The sequence below is a fragment of the Bufo gargarizans genome, chromosome 6, assembly GCF_014858855.1.
Source record: "Bufo gargarizans isolate SCDJY-AF-19 chromosome 6, ASM1485885v1, whole genome shotgun sequence".
NCBI classification, from domain to species: domain Eukaryota; kingdom Metazoa; phylum Chordata; class Amphibia; order Anura; family Bufonidae; genus Bufo; species Bufo gargarizans.
The window spans coordinates 20,935,623-20,958,800 of NC_058085.1; the positions used below are offsets into that span (position 1 = coordinate 20,935,623).

The window sequence follows — 23,178 nt, forward strand, 5'->3', positions numbered from 1 at the left end:
ATGGTGTCCCCATCGCGGTACCCTTCATCTGTCGATAGAAGGTACCGTTACAGAGGAAGTAATTGTGACTTAGGATGAATTTCAATAGACATAGTATGAATTCATTGTGTTCACGAAAAGAAGTGCTCTTAGTATCCAAAAAATATTTTATAGCCTCTAGGCCCAAAGTATGGTCAATGTTACTATAAAGGGCCTCTACATCCAGGCTCGCCAGGTATGTAGATGAAGATAAAGAGATACCCCTGATCTTAGCTAGTACGTCAGTCGTATCTTTAATATACGACGGTAAGGATGACACAAACGGTCTCAATATCACATCCACATACTCACTGGCAGATTGGCTTAGGGAGTCATTTCCGGACACTATCGGACGTCCAGGTATTGGGTTCTTCCCTTTATGCACCTTTGGTAGTGCATAAAAGGTGGGGATTGTGGGGCTCTTATTGTATAGGAAATCAAATTCCTCTTTTGATATAAGACTGTTGTCTTTAGCTGACTTCAGAATATCCTTTAAGTCCCCCAGATATTCCCTGGTGGGATTTTCGTGTAGCGTCCGATAGATTTCCTTGTCCATTAATAACCTATTTACCATTTCTTCATAGTCCTTTCTATCCTGAATAACTATGTTTCCTCCCTTGTCACTTGGTTTGACAATTATATTCTTGTTAGTTCTCAATTCATTCAATGCATTTATTTCTTCTTCTGTTAAATTCTCCGGATTTAATTCCTTATCTATTTTTAACTTATTTATGTCTTGAGAGACCAAGTGTACAAACGTCTCGATTTTTTGGAATTGTGAGAAGGGAGGTGTCCATTTGGATCTAGGTTTTAGATCTGTCAGAGGGAGGGCAACATCCACATTGTAACCCTCACTCTCCAGATGTAGACTCTCTAATATTTCTAAGGCTTGTTGTTCCCTTTGGATGAGTTTTCCAGTCTCTGTGTTTGTACTGGAGAACTGCTTGTGTAGTGCCAATTTTCGTGCAAAAAGATTTATATCTTTGATCCAATTAAATTTATCAAAGTTAGGTACTGGTGTGAATGTCAAGCCCTTCTTTAATAAAGTGACTTGTGCTTTTGTCAAAAGCTGTGTGGAGAGATTTATAATTTGAGAGGAGTTATCATTTTCCATCCAATCTATTTTGTGCTGTATCCCCACTTCTCCCTGTCCCTCGGTTGGGCACTGTTGTGGCCTAAAAAAAGAGGGGCTATAGGTGGTACAGCAAAGATATTGGATGGTGTTGTCACAATTTGACTCTGATTTTGTTGCAATCCGGAGTTGGTGCCATTCATATTCATTTGTCCAGAGACTGCTGATGTTATTTCCAAGGGGGTAGAGGTGTCCAGAGATGTTTTGGACCTTACTGAGGTTCCCAGGGCCATCTTGTTCTGGATTCCCATGTTCATATTGGAAAAAGCAAAAGCCACCCAAGAAAGATGATGTACCCACTTTGATTGTGGTTGCAGACATTCTGATGTCTTCTCTTTTGGATTACCAGTTTTTTTCTGATCTCTGAATCTATTATATCTCACTTTCTTTTTGTACCGCCCCGATTTCTCGGGTCTTGATTATTAACACTTTCGGTACCTGATGTATCAGATTCAGAGAATAGTCCGTATATCTAGTATTTCTCAACGGGTAGCTCTGTTTGTTTTTCCAGTTATATATTCGATTATTGTCGAAATCCAACTTATCACGGATATACTTTCTATGTTTTCTTTCCTTTATTTCCTCTTTAGGGTTTCAAGACCCTTCTGCAATTTCAGTTCCTGATTTTTAAAATCTGGATGCTGTTCAAAGGTAAGTATTTCTTTCACCTCCTGATTTAGTTGTTCCACAGTCCGTTCAAAGCAGCGTTTCTCATATTCGACCATATATCTCATAAGTCTCAAGGAAGCTCTCAGTTTGAATCTCATCCCATCCCTTCACATATTCCAGGATCCTCAGTATGGATATTGGGTCTTAAGGTGTTTCTCAGACCCCTATATACAATTTTTTGATTTAAGGTACGTCTCAAGACTGGCTATTTCCCACCAGGATCGATAATACTGTTTGTATGTTTTGCTAAGATTTTTAAAACCCAGTCACTATATCCGTAGCTATTTAAGGGGATTGCTTGCTGTGAAAAGACCTGATTAGGCTTCTAGGTTAAATGTATCTTTGCTTATACCTTGTGCCAGAAAGCCTGCCATAGCACATGCTATATGTACATGGAATATAATTTTCCAGATAGGGCACGAGAATTGGGGGGTAGCCCCTATTGTACAAGCTAATCTCCACAGTCCCTTTTTAGGGATCCTCGGGATATAAATCTATAATGTTCTATTGGTCTGTAGGACCAAAAAATCCAGTTAGGGATCCCTATTTGACAGATAAAATCATAACTTTATTCATAATTCATTACTAACACACATATAGTTGAGAAAAAAACAAAGAAAAATTGATTAAAACTATCAGTGGTAAGGAGTTTTGAGATAATAGTCAATATATCTGGTTGCCTGGATTTTGCAACCTTTTATAGCAAAATATTTTTGTATCCGGCTCTATATAATAGATATCTTTTATTGTATAGTTTGGGTGCCGTTGATATGTGGAACCTCCCCTTTATTATGGACTCGTATAAGATTCCCAATGTGGGCTCAGCGCGTGTTTTCTACACTTTGTTTGTATTTGAAGTACATCTAGAAGGCCTATATTTAGTTTCAGTTTTAGTCGTGCTGAATCTCATATGTTAATGCCATTCCCCTTTTAGAATGTCACACTATTGCAATGCTTCTGAATGGCTACAATGTTGCCTCTATTTATTTCATAGAGGTCTAGAAGGCCTATATTTATAGGACCTATATCTTGTTTCAGTTTTAGTCGTACTGAATCTCATATATTATTGCCATTCCCCTTTTAGAATGTCACACTATTGCAATGCTTCTGAATGGCTACAATGTTGCCTCTATTTATTTCATAGAGGTCAATGTAGGCACATTTCTATTGTACAAACACCGCTGAGCAAACAGGTGCCTGCAGTAACGCTGCTTGGCACTAGAGGTAGGTATTGAACCACCACATCAATCTCTGAACTATCTTCGCCTCACTATTCCTCTTTAATATACCATATATTGTATGGCCGGTACTCCTCTCACTCACTTAAACACACTGCCTAAAAATAGGTTCGCATAACTACACCCCTCCCGACATGTTTCGCCGCTGTTGCGGCTTCGTCAGGGGATGCGGGGTATACGTGTGCGCGCGCTCGAATGGACCTCCCTTTATGCTCTCCAAAAGTCCCGCCCCTCTAGGTCGCTCAACCAGTCCCGTTCGTACATGCGTTCACGGATCAAAGGTCACTTATTCCACGTGTATGCTCTGCGCCTCTCCTGTCCCGTCGCAAGTCAGTGACGCCCAGTCCCAATTCAATGACGTCAGATAAGTGAATTACCCAGCGATCTCCTGACAGTCCATTAACATGACAGTCTTCTCATGTAAACATTATCTGACGTCATTGAATTGGGACTGGGCGTCACTGACTTGCGACGGGACAGGAGAGGCGCAGAGCATACACGTGGAATAAGTGACCTTTGATCCGTGAACGCATGTACGAACGGGACTGGTTGAGCGACCTAGAGGGGCGGGACTTTTGGAGAGCATAAAGGGAGGTCCATTCGAGCGCGCGCACACGTATACCCCGCATCCCCTGACGAAGCCGCAACAGCGGCGAAACATGTCGGGAGGGGTGTAGTTATGCGAACCTATTTTTAGGCAGTGTGTTTAAGTGAGTGAGAGGAGTACCGGCCATACAATATATGGTATATTAAAGAGGAATAGTGAGGCGAAGATAGTTCAGAGATTGATGTGGTGGTTCAATACCTACCTCTAGTGCCAAGCAGCGTTACTGCAGGCACCTGTTTGCTCAGCGGTGTTTGTACAATAGAAATGTGCCTACATTGACCTCTATGAAATAAATAGAGGCAACATTGTAGCCATTCAGAAGCATTGCAATAGTGTGACATTCTAAAAGGGGAATGGCAATAATATATGAGATTCAGTACGACTAAAACTGAAACAAGATATAGGTCCTATAAATATAGGCCTTCTAGACCTCTATGAAATAAATAGAGGCAACATTGTAGCCATTCAGAAGCATTGCAATAGTGTGACATTCTAAAAGGGGAATGGCATTAACATATGAGATTCAGCACGACTAAAACTGAAACTAAATATAGGCCTTCTAGATGTACTTCAAATACAAACAAAGTGTAGAAAACACGCGCTGAGCCCACATTGGGAATCTTATACGAGTCCATAATAAAGGGGAGGTTCCACATATCAACGGCACCCAAACTATACAATAAAAGATATCTATTATATAGAGCCGGATACAAAAATATTTTGCTATAAAAGGTTGCAAAATCCAGGCAACCAGATATATTGACTATTATCTCAAAACTCCTTACCACTGATAGTTTTAATCAATTTTTCTTTGTTTTTTCTCAACTAGATGTGTGTTAGTAAATGAATTATGAATAAAGTTATGATTTTATCTGCCAAATAGGGATCCCTAAAGGGATTTTTTTGGTCCTACAGACCAATAGAACATTATAACCTTGCCAATAGTAACAGATGGAACGTTTTTAGAGGATTTTTTTCTTTATGTTACTTTATTACTCTCAAAAAACTGCCTGAATCTCCTAGAGTGACAAACATTTACCAAATGATTTATACCCCCACAACAGAAACAAACCTTCCTATGGGCTCCTGCTTAGAAGGGATTGAGAGCGACTGAGACCCCTGTGCACTGAATGAGACCGCCGCACTGTCCTTGGACTGAGTATGACAGGAAGGAGTGATCTCTCCTCTCTCTCTAAGACGCCTGTCAATACAAACGGCCCGAGACATGGCAGAGTCCATGGAGGTAGGTCTCTCATGAAAGGCAAATGCATCTTTCAATCCCTCTGAAAGACCATGGCAAAATTGACTTTGGAGTGCAGCATCATTCCAACCAGTATCAGCTGCCCATCTCCGAAATTCTGAACAGTATATCTCTGCGGACTGTTTACCCTGGCATAAAAGACGTAGTCTAGACTCAGCCAAAGCAATACGATCCGGATCATCATATATCTGACCCAGGGCTAAAAAAAAATTCATCCACTGAACGGAGGGGCCGTGCAGAGAAAAGGCCCAGGACTGAGCGTTATCCCTGAGCAGCGATATGATGATCCCCACCCTCCGCTCCTCATCACCATAGGAATGGGGAAGTAGGCAAAAATGGAGTTTGCAAGCCTCTCTAAAACGAACAAAATTCTCACTACCCCCGGAGAACGTATCCGGAAGCGATATTTTAGGCTCAGAACAAATTCTATGAACGCAAGCAGAAACGATCACCTCAAACTGAGAGACAGTTTTCCGGAGATCAGCTACCTCCAATGAAAGACCCTGCATGCGTTCAGTCAAAAGTGAAACCGGATCCATGCTTGAGACGGTTTTGGCGGTTTATAATGTCACAGAAGGTGTACAGGAAACTAGAAGACACAAAATGAAGATCCGACTGACTGGATCCAAAACTAAGGAACAAAAGGGAGAGCCCTGCATCAGACCTGGCTCTCTCCCTGACTGCTCAGCCTATGCATATCCTCGAACCTCGACTGTATAACACCTGAAAACCCTATAATAGTGAGGGGACACGACCACTGGCTCCCTACACTTGATACGGAGGGAGTCAGGGTCACCTGGGATCCAGTAAACAGAAAAACACAAATGAACGAACAAAACTTATCTGTAGAAGACTCAGAAGTAGGATCAGCATGCACACACTCCAGGAAGGAATATAAACCGCAAAGTGATGCAGTATGGGAAGGGATTTAAAGGGATGCAATCAGTGCAACTAGATGACAGCTGAGAGAGGCTAACGAGATGAGAAAATGAAAGCAAAACAAAAGGAACCTCAAGGAGGAGGTTCTGAAGGACGTCTTTCAGAGCTTCTCAGATGTCTGGTGGTGACAATCTGTCTCCGAATTTTTCAGTAACACAGCTGATCTTTGGATGGGGGTTATTCAGAATATATTTGGGGGGGGAGGAAGGTGAAAGGTAATATTGTAACCTTTTGAAATGATGTATAACACCCAGGGATTTATTGTGATATCTTCCCATTCCTTTAAGAACAGCTTCAGTCTTCCTCCTACCTCTCTGGCGTCATTGTTTATTGGAATCTGTATTTCTTGGGGTAAATAAGAACCCTCTGTTACCACTTTTTGGATTTTTCCCTTTTGACCAAGGAGTGTCCCTAAAGGCTCTCTTGGCCTGGAAAGAACTCCCTTTTTTTAGTCCTACAAAAAGGAAACTTCCTTTTATTTGTATCTTTGGGAAATGATTTTTTTGAGTCCGTGGCCTTTTCTAAAATGGATTCAAGATCTTGGCCGAACAGTAGGTTCCCATGAAATGGCAAACTACAAAGCCTTGTTTTTGAACTGGTATCACTGGACCAGGATTTTGACCAGATAGCTCTCCTAGCTGCAACTGCTAGGCCCGAGGTCTTAGCGGCCATTCGGACTGACTCTGCAGTGGAGTCTGACAGGAAATCAACTGCTTTCATTAGTAGGGGAAAATAGTCTTTTAAAGTATCATAAGAGGCTCCTTCTTTCAGGAGAATCTCTAGCTGTAACAGCCACTGCATTAAAGACCTTGATACAGATGTTGCCGCCAGATTAGGCTTGAATAGTGCTGTGCTAGCCTCCCAGACTTTTTTAAGAACTTGATCAGTTTTTTTGTCAATGGGATCCTTTAAGGTCCCCATATCTTCGAATGGGAGAGCATTAGCCCCCTTTCACGAGTTTGGATGAGGATACATCCACTTTGGGGCAAGTTGTTAAAAGGGCCTTGTAGGGTTGTTGCGGGTATCGAAATTTCGACACCCAATCGATACTTTTGTCCCGGTATCGATACGATACCGGGATTTCCGTTTTTTCGGTACTGGGCTGCGCTTCTGCGCAGCCTAGTATCTCTGAACATGAGCGCGCTGCTATCGGCGCGCTCATGTTCTCTCAGCAGCACGGGGAGAAGGAAGCTGTCCTCCCTCCCCCTGTGCTGCTGCCGCTGCCACCAATGAGAAGAGGGGGGGAGGAGGGGCGGGCGCACTGCGCCACCAATGAGGATAGAGGGGCGGAGGAGGGGCGGGCGCACTGCGCTACCAAATAGGACTATTCCCATTTCCCACAGAGCGGCGCCCAGCGATGCCCCAGCACTCACCATTAGTCCTGGGCGCCGCTCCGTTCGCCCGCAATGCCCCATTACTGTCTCCTCTCCTGCTCCACATGCTGCTGATTACTATCGGAGCGATGGGAGGAGACATCAGCTTCACTAGTGGGCGTTCCTTCTCCCTGCGCTGCGATTGGACAGCGCTACAGCCAGGAAGAAGGAATGCCCACTAGTGAAGCTGATGTCTCCTCCCATCGCTCCGATAGTAATCAGCAGCATGTGGAGCAGGAGAGGAGACAGTAATGGAGCACTGCAGGCGAACGGAGCGGCGCCCAGGACTAATGGTGAGTGCTGAGACATCGCTGGGCGCCGCTCTGTGTGGCCTGATAGTGAAAGTCAGTCTAACACAATACAGGAGGCGGGTGCCGGCAGCAGAATCGCATAGCCGGCACCCTGCCCCTGACAGGGAGCTGCGATCAGAGGCAGTTAACCCCTCAGGTGCGGCACCTAAGGGGTTAACTGCTGATCTGCCAGTACCCGCCTCCTGTATAAAGGGGTAATTTATCATTGGTGGTTCAGTGTGCCCCTCAACCCCCCATCCCATTAAAATCATTGGTGGCACAGTGCGCCGGCCCCTCTCAACCCCCCAGTATTAAAATCATTGGTGGCAGTGGCCACAGGGACCTCTCCCCTCCCCCTCATTGGTGGTGCAGTGGCAGCTTCTGATCGGAGCCCCAGCTGTCTAAGCCTGGGGCTCCGATCAGTTACCATGGCAGCCAGGACGCTGTATGCACAAGGCACAGAGCAGCAGGGACAGTGTGAAGTCCTATTCACCCTGATAGAGCTGAATAGGACAAGGGATGAAAGATCCCAGGTTCTAGCCCCTAAGGCTACTTTCACACTTGCGTTCAGAAAGGATCCGTCTGAGACGGATCCGCTCATATAATGCAGACGGTGGATCCGTTCAGAACGGATCCGTCTGCATTATATTGTAAAAAAAATTCTAACTGTGAAAGTAGCCTGAACGGATTCGTCCAGACTTTTACATTGAAAGTCAATGGGGGACGGATCCGTTTGAAGATTGAGCCATATTGTGTCATCTTCAAACGGATCTGTCCCCATTGACTTCCATTGTAAACATTGTAAGTCTGGACGGATCCGCTTGCCTCCGCACGGCCAGGCGGACACCCGAACGCTGCAAGGAGCGTTCAGGTGTCCGCCTGCTGAGCGGAGCGGAGGCTGAACGCTGCCAGACTGATGCATTCTGAGCGGATCCGCATTCACTCAGAATGCATTAGGGCTGGACGGATGCGTTCGGGGCCGCTTGTGAGCCCCTTCAAACGGAGCTCACAAGCGGACACCCGAACGCTAGTGTGAAAGTAGCCTAAGGGGGGAAATAGTTATTAAATAAAAAGTGTAAAAAATAAAAGTAAAAAAAAAACCCCCCACCAAAATATGAAGTATAAATGAACCCCTTTTCCCAATTTCACATATATAAAATATATAAATAATAAACATATTACATATCGCCACGTCAGAAAAGTCCAAACTATTAAAATATAAAAAAAAATCTAGGTGGTGAACGCCGGAACAGAAAAAAAATGTATAAAAACTGCGCGATTCGCCATTTTTAAACATGTGGAATGCACGTGGCTTTTTTGGTTTATTTTTTTTCGCGTGGTATCGAATGGTATCGAGTATCGCAATACTTTTTCATGGTATCGAAACCGAATCAAAAATTTGGTATCGCAACAGCTCTAGGGCCTTGTCTTCTTTACTGAATAGAAGGCGACGTTTCATTGTTTTTGGGACAAATAGTTTTTTATCTGGGGATTTCCATTCTCTTTTGATTAGTTCCATCATGTTTTTGTGGACCGGAAACACTCGCTTTTTCCTTTGTTGTAGACCGCTATACATTTGGTCCTGGACAGACCTCTGCACTTTCTCATCTGAGAGCCCCATAGTAGCCCTAATGGCTTTTACTAACTCCTTTGTGTCCTCAGAGGAAAAAAGGAAGTTTTTATACTCTGAATCAGACCCGGAAGAGATCTCGGAATCTTCATCCTCCGAATCCGACTCAGGTTCTGAGTCAGAGGATGGCACGGAGATGCTCAAATTAGGATCTCCGTGTTTAGAGCTAGATGTCCCAGGAGTAACGACCGGACTTTCTGCCATAGCAGATCTCATTTCTTCCCGTATTACATCTCGTAGCTCCTCTCTAATTGACGGAACTAAGTCCTTCACCATATTAGAGGTACATTTTTTGCAAAGTTTTTTGTTATAAGCGTCGGGCAATTTAGCTGAACACATAACACATTTTTTAGTTTTTGGACTAGCTTGTTTCTGAGCTATATCCTTATCACTCTGCATTCATACAGGGAGAGCCATAGTGGGGGAGAGAGAGAGAGAGATGAGAGGCACATACTGGGGTTAGCAAGGTAATAGAACCAGCACTCACCCACCCCCAGGACCTTAACTTACAATAGAGGGTCCCTGGGAGGTTTCCATCTGGCCAGGTTGTTCAGACATGTTGCAGCAACCCTCTCTACAAAAACCCCCCTTAAATACTCTCACCTGCAGACCTCAGATCAGTGTGCGACTTCCGCCATGACCAGCGTGCCGATTTGCCGCTCCGCCCCCACCGCGTGCATTCCACAGGGCGGAAGTTCCAGTTGGAACGCACGTGAACCGCATAGGACTTCTGGTGGCGTTCTTTGTGAGAGCCGAAGCTATCGGATCGCAAAGCAGAGCTGCTAGACAGACCAGAGGGACTCCCTGAGTGTCCGGTCGCACATGGAACTCCACGCCCGACACGCCATGCGGGAGGTAAGGAGCAGGGGTCCCGACAGTCTTTACAGCCCCACAATACCCAACTAGGGCACGGGGGCTGTCTGCTTCCCTCATGTGCTTAGGCATTTATTTTCTTCTTACCGCCTCTGCCTGCCTGTAACAGAAACGGGCTCATAGCATGTGCCATGAGGATGATCCATCTCCTACCTGGAGGGACAGGAAGACACTGAGGAAGAGCTGGAGGAGGGTCTAATTTATACTTCCTGTCCCTACCTGGTTGGAGGCAGGTCATCTCTCATGGTATGCTGTCATGGAGGATGAAAGGGAAAAACTGTATTATACTGTATTAAATGACTTTGTACTAATTTATCTGCAAAATCCCTGTTACCAGGCAGATTAGGTGTAATTTATACATCCCACCACTAGATGGGGATAAAACTTAGGTTCTATATATACCTAGTTTAGTCCTAGTTAGTCAATTGAGATCAGATCAGTGTGGAAAATGGATTAGAGATTAGAGCAGATCTGAGGAGATCAGATTAGTTTAGTGGGAGAGAATGCAGAGTGAAGACTCCACAAAACAGATTAGTGAGTGGAGCTAACTTCACTATGAGGTAGTACCAAGATGTGAGGCGCAGAAGAGCGTTTTCCTTCTGTGGCCGGCATATACTTGCATCCCTGACCAGTAGGAGAGAGTTTGCCTCCCTGGAATAGAAACAAGCTTCCTAACGATTATTCGGTGATAAAAGCCATTATTTAGGGCCACAGACACCTTTGCGCATGGTGGAGGACATATAGCTTCTGGCAGCCACACCGTAACTCTGGGAAACAGATGAGTTACCTGTCCCAATATTACGCTTGTAGGGAAAGGACAAGGTATAGGACTAAGCACATCAACAGGAACAAGGTACCCCCTAACCACAGCTCAAATCAAGACTAAGAAAGCCTGGAAACAGTGGATTTGCAGAATTAACTACAGAAGAGACTGTATTCTGTACTGCTGCAACCAAAGTCAACCACAGTAAAAGTTGTGAGTTGCATCTTACCACTGTCTACCTGATTATTACCACTATTGGTTGTACCACCATTATCGGTACTGGCGTCACAACAAAAACCATCAAGGGACTAAGCCGCAACAAGCACCCTAAGCACCCCTAACATTAAGGGCAACTACACCATCTTGGCTGATACTTCCCTACCACAGAGCGTGCCCCGGAGGATTTCGTGCTGTCCACCTCAACACTGTGCTGCCAGCCCAGGGAGGCTTTCTGCTAACCGTGAGTAAACTGATGAACTATGTGTTATATCATTTGGCCCCTCATCGGTCCACCGTGCACCTCACGTGTTCCCCCTGCGCTTCTGGCTGGCTGCAGGGGGATCTGTGGAGGGCAGTGTTATAGGGGGATCTGTGGAGGGCAGTGTGATAAGGGGGATCTGTGGAGGACAGTGTTATGGGGGGGGAGGTGTCAGTGGAGGACAGTGTTATGGGGGGGGGGTCTGTAGAGGACAGTGTTATAGGGAATCTGGCGCCATAGCATTGGGCCCTAGTCATAGCAGCCATCACATATAAAGTGCATACAGCAGCCCCTGGCAGTACTGCTTTGCTAAACTTGCAGTAATCCCTTATCACTAAGCAGTACTCACCATTCAGTAATGAAGTGTGCGGGGCCGGAGCGTGACTGAGTAAGTGACGTGCACTGCCGGCCTGCCCGCTGCGTGCATGGCGAGTACTGCTTACAGATAAGTGATTACTGCTATGTGCTGATGAAAATAATCATACACAGCTTTTCCAATATTATATTATATTCTATGCAAGTAAGAAGGGTGACTTGTATCTAGATGTGCTAGAATGGAATCCGTGATATGGCTTTGGTACTGCCACCCTAGACTACAAAACCCTTGAAGATAATGATGCATTTATCTCCTAATGTTCATGTTCAACTGAGAATCCGAGCACAACTATGGTTAACCATTTACATTATTGCATGGTCTCGGCTGAGGACCGCTCAGAAAACTGTTGTGCCACTCTTATGCAACCACAAAAGATCTGCAGCAGTTGACAGAGGAGACCATCTTAAAAGTCTGTACAAGCAGAAAATAGTGAGAAGAACCAGACATGTAACGTCTACGGTCAGTTGTAATCCTGCCATCTCCACCATTCTCATTATACAAGGATAAGACATATAATACTGGTGGATAAAACAAGACTGAACACAAGATCCTCACAGTCTTCTACAGATCATAGGGAACATTTCATGAGACCTTATCCCCATCTACCTGATCATCCTGTGGCACATTGTGATGCTTTTCTGACCCATCCTGTAGAAGAAGAGGACTGGGACATCTCTCCGGTGTTCTTCTCTCTTCCTTAACTGTAGGAAACACATCCAGTGACTGAATTCATTCCTTACATACAGATAATGAGAGGACTTGTGTATTTAGTCAAGTCTATTACCTGGTGATATGAGAGGCTTGTGATCCTCCATCATGATGTCCTTACATCCATCTACCTGATCATCCTGTGGGACATAGTAATGTTCTTCTGAATTATCCTGTGGCACATTGTAATGCTTTTCTGAACTATCCTGTAGAAGAAGAGGACTGGGACATCTCTCCAGTGTTCTTCTCTCTTCCTTAACTGTAGGAAACACATCCAGTGACTGAATTCATTCCTTACATACAGATAATGAGAGGACTTGTGTATTTAGTCATGTCTATTACCTGGTGATATGAGAGGCTTGCGATCCTCCATCATGATGCCATTATATCCATCTACCTGATCATCCTGTGGATCATAGTGATGTTCTTCTGAATTATCCTGTGGAAGAAGAGGACTGGGACATCTCTCCGGTGTTCTTCTCTCTTCCTTAACTGTAGGAAATACATCCAGTGACTGAATTCATCCCTTACATACAGATAATGAGAGGATGTGTGTATTTAGTCATGTCTATTACCTGGTGATGTGAGGGGTCGGTGACCCTCCATCATGATGTCCTTGTACTGATCTTTGTGTTCTTCTAAATACTCCCACTCCTCCATGGAGAAATAGACGGTGACATCCTGACACCTTATAGGAACCTGACAACACAATGATACAGTCATCACTCAGATCCCTTCATAGCGTTCCTGTATAATGTCCCAGCAGTGTTACCTCTCCAGTCAGCAGCTCAATCATCTTGTTGGTGAGTTCTAGGATCTTCTCTCTATTGATTTCCTCATGTATCAGGGGGTAAGGTGGAGGCTCCATGATTGGGCTCAGGGTTCTTCCCCATCCTCCAGACACAGGGTCCTGACAGCACCCACTAGACGTCTTCTTCACTACTGTGTAGTCCTGGTTATGGAGAGACACAGTAATAAATATCACTCCATACATCTCCAGAGTCCCTCACCTCTCCAGTCATGTCCACATGTTAGTAACATAGAGAAGATGATGTAATGTGACATCATCAGAATCTCTCACCTCTCCAGTAAGCCGGAAGAGGATCTCTAGGGTGAGATTTATTATACTCTCCGCCATCTTGTCCCTGTCCCTATCCATCCTTGACGGGTCAATCAGGAGATTGATGTCATATACAATATATCCAGTGAGATAATCCTATATTGTAGAAACCTGAATGGAGAGAAGATGAGACGATGTAAAGTCCTACAAAATCCCATCTAAAATGCAATTTTTGGAGATAATAAGAGGAGACATCGGAGGAGATAATTAAGTGTAGATGTTGTGTTCTCTCTTTTTATATGGATCGAAACATGTGTGAGGTCAAGGCAGTTTCATGGTATGTCACACCTTCACATGACCCTACAGCCAATAGAAGACATCATCAGTGATGCCAGTATGAACAGCACCTGACCACCATAGACCATCCTAGCCCTCAATGGTCAGATGATATACATACCGCCATCAGAGCTCCGACCAATATTGTCGTTGCAGTGATGTAAACAGACTGAAGGAGACCACATGAGCCTCAGTGCTGGAGCAGTGGAGGATTCTACAGGTCCTGTGTCCTCCGGGTAATTGTAAAACGCTGCGGAATATGTTAGTAATAATACTCTTTATGTATCGCTATCTAGACAGACATTGGGTTGGCAGATTTGGTTTTTGGCAGCTCCTCAGGACCTCACAGATGTTGTAGTTTAATAGATTTATTTTTAACAAGCAGCATGAGGAAATACAGCGGTCATTAAAGGGTTTCTGTCATGAGAAATAAGGTGATGTAGCTGACTGATATTAGCAGTACATAACCGTGGGCTTTCTAACCCCCTGCCTGACGCCGTTCTCTTAAAATAAAGACTTCTATAATATGCTAATGAGCCTCTAGGTGCTATGTTGATGGTGGCTGGCGGGGACGCATTGGGAACATAAAGGGAACCTGTCATCAACTTTATGCTGCCCATACTAAACGGCAGTATAAAGTAGAGACAAGGTGAGTTGATTTCAGGGGTCTGTCATTTAAAAGTAAGGCTACTTTCACACTTGCGTTCGGAGCGGATCCGTCTGGTATCTGCACAGACGGATCCGCACATATAATGCAAACGCTTAGATCCGTTCAGAACCGATCCGTTTGCATTACCATGAACACAAACAACATTTTTTATATTTTTTTCCATGATAATGCAAACGGATCCATTTTGACTTTACATTGAAAGTCAATGGGGGACGGATCCGTTTGCCTCCGCATATTGTGTCAACTTCAAACGGATCCGTCCCCATTGACTTACATTGTAAGTATGGACGGATCCGTTTGCCTCCGCACGGCCAGGCGGACACCCGAACGCTGCAATGATTATGAGGCTGGTTCTCGGCAACCACTTACTTTTAGCTCATGAGTGACACACCGCGGAAAGCCGGAATTAGACTTACCGGTAATTTATTTTCCACAAATCCACCATGACGGCCCAGAGAGATTGACCCCTGACCTCTGTAGGGGCAGGAACAGAGATAGGTTTAAAAGGACCCCTCCCACCACCATTCACCAGTGAGTTCCAGATTATAGTGCCACAATCACCGGTTAACAAGTGAAACCACAAAGTGTTTTTTTTTTTTTTTGTTTGTTTTTTTTTGGTATTAAGTCATACCAAATTTTGGAGTAAAATGTATTTTCGGGGTGGGATATCATGCCGTCATGGTGGATTCGTGGAAAATGAATTACCGGCAAGTCTAATCCGGCTTTCCACTTCACCACCATGACGGCCCAGAGAGACATAACAAATTATATACGTCTTAGGGTGGGGCAACGGCCTGTAGGACCTTGCGACCAAAAGCCAGGTCTGAGGACCTGGATAAGTCAAGTCTGTAATGTTTAGTGAAGGTATTTACATTAGACCAGGTTGCAGCCCGGCATATTTGATCTAGGGAAGCTCCTGCTCTTTCAGCAAAAGAGGCCGACATGGCTCTCGTAGACTAAGCCCGAATGACCTCTGGACAACTGATGCCTTCGATCCTGTAGAAGTCTGTAATAGTCTGTTTTACCCATCGGGCAATGGTAGATCTGGAAGCTGCCTTCCCCTTATTTTTACCACAAAAGAGCACTAGTAAGTTGTCCACTTTCCTCAGGTCTCTAGTGACCTCTAGGTATTTTAGCACTGTTCGTTTAACGTCCAGGGCATGGAAACGTTCTTCTCCAGAATTCTTAGGGTTTTCACAGAAGGAGGGAAGAATGATCTCCTGGTTCTTATGGAAGTCAGTTACTACTTTTGGTAAAAACATCGGGTCTAGCCTCAAGGTGACACGGTCGTCCTGCATTGTGAGGTATGGTTGTCTTATTGACAATGCTTGGATCTCGCTCAATCTTTTTGCTGATGTTATAGCAATAAGAAAAGCCGCCTTCTGGGAAAGATGCTTCAGAGAACTTGAGTCCAAGGGTTTGTAAGGCGGACCTGTGAGTCCGTTAAGGACAGTGTTTAAGTCCCAGGTAGGCACCTTTGATTTAAGAGAAGGTCTTAGCCTGGCTGCAGATCTCAGGAATCTTTGGATCCATCTATGGCTGGCTAATTCGGAATCGAAATATGCACTAAGTGCTGAGACCTGGACTCTAAGGGTAGAAGGACTTAACCCAGACTCTAGGCCCTTCTGCGGGAAATCCAAAATCTTCAGTATATTCAGTCTGGTTTGGTCTGGGGCTTAGTCGCCTGACCAGGTACAAAACTTTTTCCAGATTTTAAAATAAATGGCGTTTGTCACCTTCTTTCTGCTGGCCTTCAAGGTAGAAATAACCCCCTCAGAGAGACCTCTACGTCTTAGAAGGTTGGACTCAGGATCCAAGCCGAGAGACTGAAGATTTCCGGATGGGGATGGAGAACCGGCCCCTGGATCAGGATATCCTTCCTCTTTGGGAGAATAAAAGCTTCCCGAGAAGAGAGTTTGGTTAGAATCGAGAACCAGCTCCTCTTGGGCCAGTACGGAGTGACCAAGATTACTCTGGCTCTGTCCCTGACGATTTTTTTTGAGAACTTTTGGGATTAATGGGAACGGAGGGAAGGCATATGCAATGTCCCAGTTCTAGTGTAGGGAGAAGGCGTCGATCGCTAGGGGCCTGTCCCTTGGGTTTAGGGAGCAAAAGGTTGATACCTTTGCGTTTATTCTTGTAGCAAATAGGTCTACCAGAGGGAGGCCCCACCTCTGGACAATCAGATTGAAGACGTCCCTGTTTAAAGACCATTCCCCCTGGTCTATGGTAGTCCTGCTGAGGAAGTCCGCTGCACAGTTTAGGCTTCCTTTTAAATGAATTGCAGATATCGACTTTACGTTCTTTTCCCCCCAGAGGAAGATTTTTTTGGACAGACCTTCTAGTTTCTGAGACCGTGTGCCCCCCTGGTGTTTGAGCTAGGACACGGTCGTTACATTGTCTGAATAGACCTTTATATGTTGGTTTCTTAATTTTGGAGCGGCTACCTGTATTGTCTCCCAAACTGCCCTGAGCCCCCTGTAGTTTGAAGACTGAACTGCAATACTTTGAGGCCAGTCTCCCTGGTAGAGATCAGAATACATTTTTGCGCCCCACCCCTTTACGCTGGCGTCGGTATGAATAAGCACTGCTGGGGTTCTGAACCAGACCATGCCCTTCGTTAAGTTTTTTGTTTGAAGCCACCACCGTACTGAGGATTTTATGTGGCCCGGGATCAGGATTTTCCTGTCCAAAGAGGATAGATTTTTGTCCCACTTCCTTAAAAGCCAGGACTGAAGGGCTCTGTAATGGGCCTGGCACCAAGGGACTGCTACTATGCAGGCTGTCATCTGACCTAAGAGACTCATTGCTTCTCTGCACAAGAAGAATCGACGTCCCAGGAAGGCCCCGATAGCTGACTGCAGGTTCTGAATTCTTTCTGCTGGAAGAAAGGTTGTTAGTTTTTCCGAATCTAACAGAACCCCCAGGAATTTTACCTGGTATTTGGAACTAGGGATGACTTTTTTAGGTTTATCACCCACCCCATAACAAATTTGTTTAGCCTTTTGAGGTTTATGATCATACGGAAGGAACCCCCCGATTTCTTTACTAAGAAAAGGCTGGAGTAGAAACCCAGCCCCCGTTGAAGCTCGGGAACAGGAATCACCACTCCCAAGTCCCGTAGATTCTGAACCTCCCTCCAGATCTGGCTGAGCTGACGAGGAGATGGGTGGTGAGAAACCAGAAACACATTTGGAGGGGGGGAAGATAACTCTATCCTGTAACCATTTCTGACAAGATTTTGAGCCCACAGGCTGGGAGAAGTCTGTTGCCACTGAGCAAAAAACTGGGATAGTCTTCCCCCCATTCTGGCGTCACTGCTTCTCACCTCCCTTGTTTTGGGGATTAAGGAGGAAACCTCTACCCCTCCCCCCTTTTGGGTAACTCCAACATCCGGATTTACCCCTACCACGAAAGGAGCTATTTTGGGAAAATTTACAACAAAAGGAAGTTTTCCTTTTAGCGGTCTTCTCTTCAGGGAACCCTTTCTTTTTATCTGTAGCCTTCTCAAGGATCCTGTCCAGTACAGGACCAAACACATATTCCCCTGAGAAGGCTATAGAACATAACTTCATCTTGGAAGAGATGTCGCCCGAGCAAGATTTCATCCAAAGTGCCCGTCGGGCAGCATTGGACAAAGCGGCGTACTTGGCTGAGAACCTAATTGTCTCTGCAGAGGCGTCCGCTAGAAAACCCATGGCGGATTTCAGTAGGGGAATAGTATTGAGTATCTGGTCCCTAGATGTCTTGTTAACTAGATGACCTTCTAATTCATTCAGCCATAGGTACATAGACCTGGCGACTGAAGTAGCAGCTATGTTTGTCTTGACGCTAAACATGGCTGCCTCCCAAGACCTTTTTAATAAACTGTCAGCCTTCCTTTCCATAGTGTCCCTTAAATGACAGGAATCCTCAAATGGAAGTGAGGTTTTCTTATTGACCTTGGCCACCTGGACGTCAATTCTAGGAACCTCGTCAAAAATCTTAGAATCTGACGGGTCAAACACAAGGCGGTTCTGAACTCTTTGGAAATTCCCAGTTTCTTTTCAGGATGGGCCCATTCATCCATCACCATTTCCTTAATGTTTTCATTTATGGGGAAGACCCTGGAGCGTTTGATCTTCAATCCACCAAACATCTCCTCCTGAATCGTATGGGGTCGCTGGATATCTTCCACCCCCATGGTATCCCTGACAGCCTTTAAAAGGTCACTCATCTCACTGGAGGTAAAGAAATATTTCTTAGTGTCCTCGACGATCTCGCCCTCAGATAGGGGGTCGTCGTCCTCTTTTTTAGATGATGAGGCCTCGTCCTCTAAATCCTCAGTCAGAAATATCCTCCATCCTGGGTCGTTTAGGTGGGCGAGACCCCCGGATATCCTCACGGAGGGAGGTCAGGGAAGACTTAACCTCTTCCTGAATCATGGATCTGAACTCCTGCATAATTGAGGGATGTTCCTCTCTCACTAATTTAGGGCCCTTTCACACTTGCGTTGTCCGGATCCGGCTTGTACTCCACTTGCCGGAATTACACGCCGGATCCAGAAAAACGCAAGTGTACTGAAAGCATTTGAAGACGGAGCCGTCTTCAAAATGCGTTCAGTGTTACTATGGCAGCCAGGACGCTATTAATGTCCTGGTTGCCATAGTAGGAGCAAGGAGCGGTATACTTACAGTCCGTGTGGCTCCCGGGGCGCTCCAGAATGACGTCAGAGCGCCCCGTGCACATGTGATCACGTGATCCATGTGCTTGGGGCGCCCTGACGTCACTCTGGAGCGCCCGGGGAGCCGCACGGACGGTAAGTATGCTGCTCCCCCGCTCCCCACTACACTTTACCATGGCTGCCAGGACTTTAGCGTCCCGGAAGCCATGGTAACCACTCTAAAAAAGCTAAACGTCGGATCCGGCAATGCGCCGAAACGACGTTTAGCTTAAGGCCGGATCCGGATCAATGCCTTTCAATAGGCATTAATTCCGGATCCGGCCTTGCGGCAAGTCTTCAGGATTTTTGGCCGGAGCAAAAAGCGCAGCATGCTGCAGTATTTTCTCCGGCCAAAAAACATTCCGTTCCGGAACTGAAGACATCCTGATGCATCCTGAACGGATTTCACTCCATTCAGAATGCATTAGGATAATCCTGATCAGGATTCTTCCGGCATAGAGCCCCGATGACGGAACTCTATGCCGGATCCGGACAACGCAAGTGTGAAAGAGCCCTTAGCGATGCAATCCATGCAAAGTTTTTTTGTATAGTCATCAGGAAGCCGGACGGAGCACTGGATGCATCTGGCGGTCTTCTTTGACTTTTTTAAAGGTAGTTTGGCCTAAAGTGAGAGAGGCAGTCCATTAATTTATGCCAGTCAGGTATAGGAGCATAACTTAGATGCAGTATACCCGCAGATCCCCAGGGGGAGGGAACAGTGAATACACTAGGGTTTGCACACATACCGACACACCCCCCCCCCCCCCCTGCCATCTGTGAAGCTGCCGGCTGCCCAGGTGGGCTACTCACGCTGAGGCGCTCTGAAGCAGTCTACTCATTCAGCTGCGGCTCCTTTTGCTGCGGCTCTTTCTCCCTCTCCTAGTCCGACATGTCCGGTGAGCGAGCGATGCAGAGAGCGCAGCGGGGAAGACTGCTGGGAGCATTTTATTCTAGAGGCCCCGTCTACTTCCGGGTTTCGCCGGCAACCCGGAAGTGACGTCAGACGCGCGCGACTGCGCAGAACATCCATCCGGTCGGCTCCCCCATAGGGAGGTAGGCGACCTGTAGCAGCTCAGGGCAGGCTTCCCTCCGTAGGGAGCGTGACCCAGGCGTCACCCTGCCAGCTTTGGAACAAGTCCGCCGGAGAGCAGGGGACGCTTTCCTGGATGATGGACCCGTAAGGGAGGCCACAAGGACCGCTGATGCGGTCACCCAGGTACCTTTGAAAATAAAAAAAACGAGGTCCACTTCACCTCCCTGAAGCCAGAGAGGACTTTTCTCTGTCCTGGCCGCTATAGGGGCAGGAACACACTGGTAAATGGTGGTGGGAGGGGTCCTTTTAAACCTATCTCTGTTCCTGCCCCTACAGAGGTCAGGGGTCAATCTCTCTGGGCCGTCATGGTGGTGAAGTGGAAATCAGCATTTCTGTCACTATTTGATGACAGGTTCCCTTTAAAGTGGTCCTGAAAAAAATACTAAAAGTGGCCCCGTTTTGTAGTTGGGTCCAAATTGATGGAAGGCAGGGCCAACACAAGTAGGTAGGGCTGGCAATACCATGTTGTGGCACGTTATACCACCCCAACAGAGCCAAATACCATAGTCCCTCACAAAATACTGCCCCCATCAGCACAAAATACATCCCCAAAAACTTCCACTGGCCGGCCTGAGGAGGGCTCAGGGGGCCCCTTGGGCATCAGACCAATGGAAAATTTCCCTGTAAGGTCTGTGGCCAATCCGCTCATGGTGGCTGGGGAGGAGGTTATGTTATTTACATGGGACTGAATGTTGAGGGGGGAGATGTTATTTACATGGGGGTAGGGTTGTTGCGTTACCAAAATTTTGATTCGATTTTGATACCAACCTGCGGTAGCTTATAACTAGGCCGAAACACGGACGTGGGGATTCGTGATTGAGATACAAGACAGCAGAAGATTAAATTATATATTTAATCGCCTTAAGGGCGCACTAGATATAACACAACATCCACAGAGAATATACAGCGGTCTGAGGTTACAGATACAGGTTATGTGGGTACAACAGGGTCAGGGCTCCATTCACACGTCCGCAATTCCATTCCGCATTTTGCGGAACGGAATGGCGGACCCATTAATTTCTATGGGGCCGCACGATGTGCTGCCCGGATCCGAAAATGTGGACCAGCACAACCGGGTCCACAATTCTGATCCCGAAAAAAATAGAACATTACCTATTCTAGTTCGCAATTGCAGAAAAGAATAGGCCTTTTCTATTAAGTGCCGGAGATGTGCGGTCTGCAAAATGCGTGGAAACACACATGGACGTGTGAATGGACCCTTAAGCATGAGCAAAAGTCAGAAAAACCCAGGGCATCCCAATGGAGGGTGAAGGACAGTGCCCACCCAATATAGCCACAAAGGACACCCGTGATTTGTAACTCAGTACAAGCTCCCGAGTATAATAGCAAAAAAAACACAAAAATGGAGCTCACAGTACCAGAAAGTAATAATATGCTTTATTTAGACATGATGAAAAGATATACATAAGTAATGGAGCAGGTAAATATGGTGCCATTTACAGAGTGAATGGGAGCAGAGAAAAGGCGCCACCCTGGGGTAGCACACAGGTCAATGGGAAACATGCATGTATGGATCAAGAGGAAATACTGGGTACAATGACCGACCAATCACCCAACAGCGAGGTGAAGACCTAAATATACAGGTGAGTCAATGGTAAACAGGCAGTATGGCCACAGTGCGGCCCCCCGGTAGTATGCCAACAGGCAGTATGGCCACAGTGCGGCCCCCCGGTAGTATGCCAACAGGCAGTATGGCCACAGTGCAGCCCCCCGGTAGTATGCCAACAGGCAGTATGGCCACAGTGCGGCCCCCAGTAGTATGCCAACAGGCAGTATGGCCACAGTGCGGCCCCCCGGTAGTATGCCAACAGGCAGTATGGCCACAGTGCAGCCCCCCGGTAGTATGCCAACAGGCAGTATGGCCACAGTGCGGCCCCCAGTAGTATGCCAACAGGCAGTATGGCCACAGTGCGGCCCCCCGGTAGTATGCCAACAGGCAGTATGGCCACAGTGCGGCCTCCCCCGGTAGTATGCCAACAGGCAGTATGGCCACAGTGCGGCCCCCCGGTAGTATGCCAACTGGCAGTATGGCCACAGTGCGGCCCCCCGGTAGTATGCCAACTGGCAGTATGGCCACAGTGCGGCCCCCCGGTAGTATGCCAACAGGCAGTATGGCCACAGTTCGGCCCCCCGGTAGTATGCCAACAGGCAGTATGGCCACAGTGCGGCGCCCCGGTAGTATGCCAACAGGCAGTATGGCCACAGTGCGGCCCCCCGGTAGTATGCCAAGAGGCAGTATGGCCACAGTGCGGCCCCCCGGTAGTATGCCAACAGGCAGTATGGCCACAGTGCGCCCCCCAGTAGTATGCCCACAGTGTGCCCCCCCCCCCCCAGTAGTATGGCCACAGTGCGGCCCCCCCGGTAGTATGCCAACAGGCAGTATGGCCACAGTGCGCCCCCCAGTAGTATGCCCACAGTGTGCCCCCCAGTAGTATGCCCACAGTGCGGCCCCCCCCGGTAGTATGCCAACAGGCAGACCCGCACGGCAATGGAACGAGGTTTGTTGGGCAAATGCAATATAAAAAATAATAAACAACAGTAAATATGTTGCATTTGCCCAACAAACCTCGTTCCATTGCCGTGCGGGTCTGCCTGTTGGCATACTACCGGGGGGGCCGCACTGTGGCCATACTACTGGGGGGGCACACCGTGGGCATACTACTGGGGGGGGGGGGGGGCGCACCGTGAGCGCTCCTCTTACCGGGACGGAGCGTGTCCTCCTCTGTGCTGCAGGAGGAAGTGAAGGACCTGTGATGATGTCACGACCATGTGATCATGTGTGGGAGGAGTCATGGAGATCACATGACCTGGTCTATCCGCTCTGTGTATGCAGTGCTCTGCTGTGCAGTTTGTAATTCCAGTCTGTATGTAGCAGAGCTGTAATGTTTATATGGATGAGCTGTATGTGTGTAATGTTTATGTAGCAGTGCTGTATGTGTGT

At 46.6% G+C, this 23,178-nt stretch overlaps 1 protein-coding gene and 1 long non-coding RNA gene across 2 annotated transcripts in view; both read right to left on the minus strand.

Annotated features, from left to right (window-relative positions):
• Positions 1 to 12,950, minus strand: part of LOC122940409 (oocyte zinc finger protein XlCOF6-like) — a 73,510-nt gene extending 60,560 nt beyond the window's left edge. Inside the window, exons 1-4 of the mRNA XM_044297078.1 lie at positions 12,931 to 12,950; positions 12,698 to 12,847; positions 12,432 to 12,614; positions 12,254 to 12,348 (exon numbers count right to left, since the gene is read on the minus strand). Coding sequence (XP_044153013.1) covers positions 12,254 to 12,348; positions 12,432 to 12,614; positions 12,698 to 12,731 — 312 coding nt within the window. The 5' untranslated portion in view covers positions 12,732 to 12,847; positions 12,931 to 12,950. The remainder of the gene's footprint in view (positions 1 to 12,253; positions 12,349 to 12,431; positions 12,615 to 12,697; positions 12,848 to 12,930) is intronic.
• A 303-nt stretch (positions 12,951 to 13,253) lies between these two features.
• Positions 13,254 to 22,994, minus strand: LOC122940525. The gene is made up of 3 exons (XR_006390350.1): positions 22,939 to 22,994; positions 13,437 to 13,586; positions 13,254 to 13,307 (listed from the first exon to the last, which is right to left on the minus strand). It is a non-coding gene; the product is annotated as an uncharacterized LOC122940525 (long non-coding RNA).
• Positions 22,995 to 23,178: the final 184 nt, after the last annotated feature.